The 6500-nt window shown below is 42.1% G+C and overlaps 1 protein-coding gene across 1 annotated transcript in view; it reads left to right on the top strand.

Annotated features, from left to right (window-relative positions):
* Nucleotides 1–5557: 5557 nt before the first annotated feature.
* Nucleotides 5558–6500, top strand: part of LOC104387976 (chromosome unknown open reading frame, human C12orf40) — a 17766-nt gene continuing 16823 nt past the window's right edge. Inside the window, exon 1 of the mRNA XM_009996779.1 lies at nt 5558–5580. Coding sequence (XP_009995081.1) covers nt 5558–5580 — 23 coding nt within the window. The remainder of the gene's footprint in view (nt 5581–6500) is intronic.

Raw genomic sequence — 6500 nt, 5'->3', positions numbered from 1 at the left:
CCCCCCCCCCCCCCCCCAACTCTTCCATACCACTAAGAGTTTGTCAGACTCTATTCCTTTTATTTCCCCAGCCTCGGAGTGCATGGATGCAAACTAAATATTCGCTCCACTGTCTCTTGTATTTTAGCCAATGGCAGGAACTTCCCTTTTACTTCATGGTTTCTTAGTTTCCTTTTGAAACCTTCAGTAACAGATTCTGTCAACAGCCCTAATTAATTCCATCAAGACTACAGTAAGAACTTTTTTCTACATGCTCATGAGTCAGCATTTCCATGTACAGAAGCCATGCTGGCTCATCACATACTGGCCCATATTATAGTTCCTGTTATTTTTTCTGATACAGAAGTAGGCTGTCTAGATTGCCACAGTATATTTTATTTTATTTTATTAATTTTTTTTTCAAAGTTGTGTCACATTTGCCATCCTCTGCTCTCCAAAACCAGTGAAGATTGAAGCAGTTCGTTACACGCTGCTGAATTAGAGAACTCTTCAGCAAATACTGTTTATTCTTGATGCTATGCTAGTGTGCATTCCATCTTGGTAAGATCATTTTGACCTCATCTTTTGTTTTTTCCACTTTGCACAGATCATTTGCTGAGTTCCCCAGAAAGGATTCCTGTACAAATTTCTCCCCAGTTTCCTGATCAATGAATAATAATACAAAAAAACCTAACTTATCTTTTCTGTAACATCCATGCCTCCTCTGAGCACTCATGTTGTGTACTTTGGTCATCAACTGGCTCTATAGACTTTCTAGCAAACTTTTGCTCCTGGTTGATGTGTAAGAAGAATTATTTAGTAGTTTGGTTGCTTTGTTTAGTTGTTTCCCAAATTCTTTTTGGCCTATCTAGTAATGTTTTTATATTTTTCAAAGTTCATGTTCCTTTCTGGTACCTTCTTTTGAATGCAGCATAGTTTTTGCAATGGTTCAGACTGTCTCTTTGCTTCCAGTGTGGGATCCTTCAGCTTTCTCCTAGCCACAAGTAAGGATTTAATTCTTTTAGCTCCCTCACCTAATTTGTTTTCAACAAGCCACACATTGTTCCATTACTGGACTTTAGCATGACTGCAGAGGGTTCTTCGGTCTTTGCTGCTCTTTTAGAGATGCTGTTTTTATAAAGTGGGAATTCCAGTGTGAGGTTCTGAACTAGATCTTGTGCTTGTGCTTCATCTTGAGGGCTCATTCTGTGAATAATACCACCTATGAATGGCATCTGCTTCATATGGTACCGTGCCAAGATGCTGTAGTGTGAGTGGTAGTGTCCTGGCTGGTGGGTTGACATGTAGATACAATCCCATGTTCTTCCCAACAGGGCTTTGAATGTCAGTCTACACAGATTAGTGCTTCTCTTTGAAATGGCTGGTTTGCTGTGTTTGGAAACTATTTAGCCTCTCTACTCTCTAGTCTTTGGACTAATTTCATCACCCCTTTCCACTTACACTCTCTCCTAACTCCTTCAAACCCCATGTAATGAGGGTTCATCAGCTCATCAAGGAGTGCACATCAGGAGAAACAACCAGAGGCAGTGGGTCTTTTTTTGCACCTTTTCCAACATGGAAGGGACAAAACTGATCTATTGAATAGATGGGTCCTTGATTTCAATGTATGTTACAGGTATTTAAATTGCACTTTCATAATAAATTAATGCTACTCAACTCATACAGAAATTTACTGTCATTCTTCTAAACTAATGGTGGTACCTTGTACAAAAACATAAGGAAGTTCACTGTGTTTTTCTTTAGATGTGTGACTGAAGATTAGTGTTTTGAAGTAAAATATAAAAATCCTGGGGCTTTCTGCAGTTTCTAGAATTCTTTGAACTAATACCTTTAGAATAAATGAAAAATGGCCTCTGCCCTGTCAATGTGAACTATAAAACACCAGAAGGATAGTATTACTTTATTTCTCCATAAGATGGTCTCTCAAGGAGGAGAATGGGCAGAGGAGCATTTAACTGGGAGAAGACTGTGCAACTCTGTAAATGAAGTTTAAGCCCTGGGTTTGCCAAACAAAAACTTTTACTTGGAACATACTCAGTTTTGTTCAGTGATCCATTCCTAGCATTAGATAATTAAGTCAATATTTAGGCATCTAAATAAGTGTATCCTGGCATTTAGAAGTACCAGAATTTCCCACCCTAAGTAGAGGATTGAAAAACATTTCAGTTACTCTGCATCTTTTACATAGTTATCTGCAGAAGGATTTAGCTATCTAATGCTAGATAACAAGATCAAACATTTTGGGAAGAAATAAAAATTAAAATATGTTAAATTAACACAAAAAAAAAATTAATGTTGTAAAATATTCAAACTCAACTGTGAGAATCCCCAGAGTTTTTACTACACATTTTTAGTACACATTAATCTGCTTAGTAATTCCTTCTTTTGTTATAATAAGCATTAGGGCAGGACTCTTGCTGGGAAGTAATGTTACAATGGAAGATTAATTAAGAAACATGAGAAACATTTCCAGTTAGTTCTAATAAATTATTCGGAAACATTTTTTCTGCCTTTCTTTCTCTCTGTCTCCAGTGACCAGATCTTACAAAAGAAGTGTCAGTTCACTCAAGGGAAAGACTGCCCTGCTTAGGGAACGAAGGGTATTCAAATCTTCAGTGTACATTAATGCTGCAGTCTCTTTCACTTCATGCTGTTTCAGTTATCTAACCCAGCTGCTTCCTCTCTGGGTCTTGGGACATGGAAAAGGAGCCTAAATTAGATGCTTCAAGTCACCTGTGAGAAGACACCCTGCCACCCCACTCTGCCTCTCTATTTTATGATATAGAAGTTATGTGAGGACTTACTCAAAGCTGGATGCCGAAAGTTGCACAACATTTGTACTTTTCAACACCAGCCCTCATGTGCAGTAATGGGGCCGTAAATCAGATAGATACACACCGCTTTGCTATGTCACATCTAGAGCTGACCTAATAGTGAAGAAGCATGTCGGAGGGGAAAACTCATCTGCTGAAGGACCCCAGCTGCAGCAGTTATTTTAGCAACAGCTGGAAAGTTGTTCTGAAGAAGGTTCAGTACAACACCTACTTAACAAAGGAATATGAGATGTAGTTATTTTGAAGAGTGACTGTTGAAAAGATAAAAAATGGAAACCTCCAAGTCTTTTTCTTTAAACTGCAGTTTCTGACACACAGAGGAAGTCTCCTTGTTCTAGACTTGTTTCACTTCCTAGAGAAGAAAATAAGCACCATAAAACTAATTTCCTTGACCTTTTACAAATAGTTAATCATGTCCTGCAATTCTTTGAAAGTCTGACATCACTCAGAAATTCAAATAAATTATTTCAAAGTTTTCAAATATTGACACTCAAGGTGCAATATTTTAGACACTGCAAATACAGAGTCATATGCATCTCAGGTCTTATTTCACTGTCTGCTTTGCCTTCATTCTTTATTTGATGACTGTTTGAAAGGTGTTTTAGCTTTATCTGCAGAAAACAATTTGAGGAGGAGAAAATATCTTATGTTGAAAAATAAGTAATTGAAGCTGCCTCGTCACTTTTCCTGGATTCTGCAAACTACTGCTAACTACCAGATTCAATAAATAAAGCATAGAGAAAAGTGCAGTCTTTTCCTTTAAATCCAGATAATGCTGTGGAAGATTAAGGTGGTACAGAAAATATAGTATATTAGAAAAACCAGAATTTTATTATCTCAGGACTGAAACTGCCACTTAGACACAGTATTAACAAGTTTAACATTTACACTGATGGAAATGCAAACAAAACAAAAAGGATTCTTTCAAGTGATTAAATGAGTTAAATAATCTTTCAGTCTGTCATCTGTTGTATTAGCTGTAGAGGCATGCACACTTAAAATAGAGATATATTTTACTATAAATATTTTAATCTAGTGTTTACAAGAAACAATTATGCATACTAATCAGAAATACTGGGGATATCTCAATGGTAAAACATTCTGTACAATAATTTTATTCAGTTTAATTGATGATCTTTTCAAGAAGCAGATCTCACTTTTATCGTCTTTCAGATGTGGATTATATAAACACCTTAGCAAAATTAAAAGTATTAGGAAGAAAAGAACTTGGGTCATGTTTAATATTAGGCTCCTAATATCTGCTCTTGAGCACTCTCCATATGGTTGTAGAAATGACAGTAAAATACTTAGAAAACTGAAAAATGTTAGGCTAAAGATAACTCAGTAAAGACACAGGAAAAGATTAATATAGAATTTTAATTATTGTTTTGTGAATGGGTGCCTACACTAGCTGCCTTGGTGAGACCGATCTGGAATACTGTGTCCAGTTCTGGGCCCCTCAGTTCAAGAAGGACAGGGAACTGCTTGAAAGAGTCCAGAGCAGAGCCACAGAGATGATGAAGTAGAACATCTCCCTTATGAGGAAAGGCTGAGGGAGCTGGGTCTCTTTAGCTTGGAGGAGACTGAGGGGTGACCTCATCAATGTTTACAAATATGTAAAGGGTGAGTGTCAGGAGGACAGAGCCAGGCTTTTTCAGTGATGTCCAGTGATAGGACAAGGGGCAATGGGCGCAAACTGGAACATAGGAGGTTCCATGTGAATATCAGGAAGAACTTCTTTACTGTGAGAGTGATAGAGCACTGGAACAGGCTGCCCAGAGAGGTTGTGGAGTCTCCTTCGCTGGAGACATTCAAAACCCACCTGGACACATTCCTGTGTGATGTGCTGTGGGTAATCCTGCTCTGGCAGGGGGGTTGGACTGGATGATCTTTTGAGGTCTCTTCCAACCCCTAGGATTCTGTGATTCTGTGATAGCAGTGAGTCACAGGGAGGGGAGCAAGGGGATCTGTGGGTGCTGTGATGATTCCCCAGGAGCAGCCACAGGTCTGCATCCCTCCTCAAGGGTTTGTCACTGTTTACACACAAAAGCTCACAGGACAGTGTCAAGGGCATCAAGGCCTACCAGTAGGAAATGCTTGCTGATTCCCCTCTTCCCTCTAAAATACCTGAGGAAGAGCAGGATGGGAAAGAACGTGCTTCTTTCTTGCCCTAAGTACTATAGTGATTGAGCAGTGACACGCGGGGCCTGAAGGACAAAACATCAACAGCTACATAACCCGCTTCAATAGCTGTGAATTGGATTCACTTGGGACAGCAAGAGGCTTGTGATACCCTTGCAAGAGAGCAACCCCTCCCTCATCTCTGCCAGCACCGCAGACTGGTGCAAGGAGAGCAGCTGCCCCTGTGCAAGGAGAGCAGCTGCCCCTGTGCAGCCCTGGTGCAAGGAGAGCAGCTGCCCCTGTGCAGCCCCTGTGCAAGGAGAGCAGCTGCCCCTGTGCAAAGAGAGCAGCTGCCCCTGTGCAAGGAGAGCAGCTGCCATTGTGCAGCCTGGTGCGAGGAGAGCAGCTGCCTCTGTGCAAGGAGAGCAGCTGCCCCTGTGCAAGGAGAGCAGCTGCCACCCCGCCGGGAGGAGGAGAAGGCCCTGCAGGAGGGCCCTGTGGCCCTGCCGGGGGTGACAAACCATCCCGCTGGTGGTTGCTGCTGCCCCCTCCGTGCCCAGCACCACACACAGCGGCCTTCCCGCCTTCCTCAGCCGGAGAAAATGAATTGGGTTGGCGGCAGTCGGTGAGTGAAGCTCTTCAGAGGCTGCCTGAAATAGGTCCCTGTTGACAGCCCCTGTGTCATCTCACAGCCACGGCGTGTGTGACAGCCCTGGTGTCCCTCACACACCAGCAGTGCAGGGTGGGTGTGACAGCCCTGGTGTCCTCTCACACACTAGCAGGCCAGGATGGGTGTGACAGCCCTGGTGTCCCCTCACAGACCAGCAGGCCACAGTGGGTGTGACAGCCCTGGTGTCCCTCACAGACCAGCAGGCCACAGTGGGTGTGACAGCCCTGGTGTCCCTTTCTGAACCAGACTGTGTGAGGAGTCACAGGTGCCTCCCAGACTAGGCAGGTGGGTCACATTTGGGCCTAATATCTCTCCACAGACTGGGGCTGGATGAAGCTCTCCTGCCTCATGCCCTCACAAATGGCAGTGCTTACCAGTTGGGGAAAAAAAATGGTAGTTCTTGAGATGCACTGAAATAGTAAAATTATCACCCACTGAGTTGTAATGTTAAAAAAGTTAATACTCAGTTTCTTCAGGAGCTGTGCCATCTCTCTGTCTACTAGAAGTTTAAACCCCACAGATTTTGTCAGCCATTTGAAAGTAATTTTGCCAAACAGCTTTATAATCGTCCTGACTCTAGGGAGAATCAAACTAAAATAATGCCTTACCCATCTGGAATGCTTCTCAGCAAAGTGAGATTTCTGAAAGCTGCCTGTCTGAAACAGGGTGAAGGGAGAGTTTCAGTTGCTGGGGGGGTGGGGAAGGAAAAAAAAGCAGCATGTAGGAGCATTGCACTTAATTCACCCTGCTACTTTCTGCCACTGTTGATTATCTGTCAGGATTTCCATGGTGAGTCTGGGATTTGCATTTCTGGTGTTAGAAAAACTATCCATTACTGTGGCTTCTACCTACTGCAAGGGTAAATTTTATATATT

Source organism: Chaetura pelagica, unplaced genomic scaffold (genome assembly GCF_000747805.2).
Source record: "Chaetura pelagica isolate M959 unplaced genomic scaffold, ChaPel_1.0 scaffold534, whole genome shotgun sequence".
NCBI lineage: Eukaryota > Metazoa > Chordata > Aves > Apodiformes > Apodidae > Chaetura > Chaetura pelagica.
Note: the sequence above shows the minus strand (reverse complement) of the source record. Positions and strands in the feature narration are given on the sequence as shown.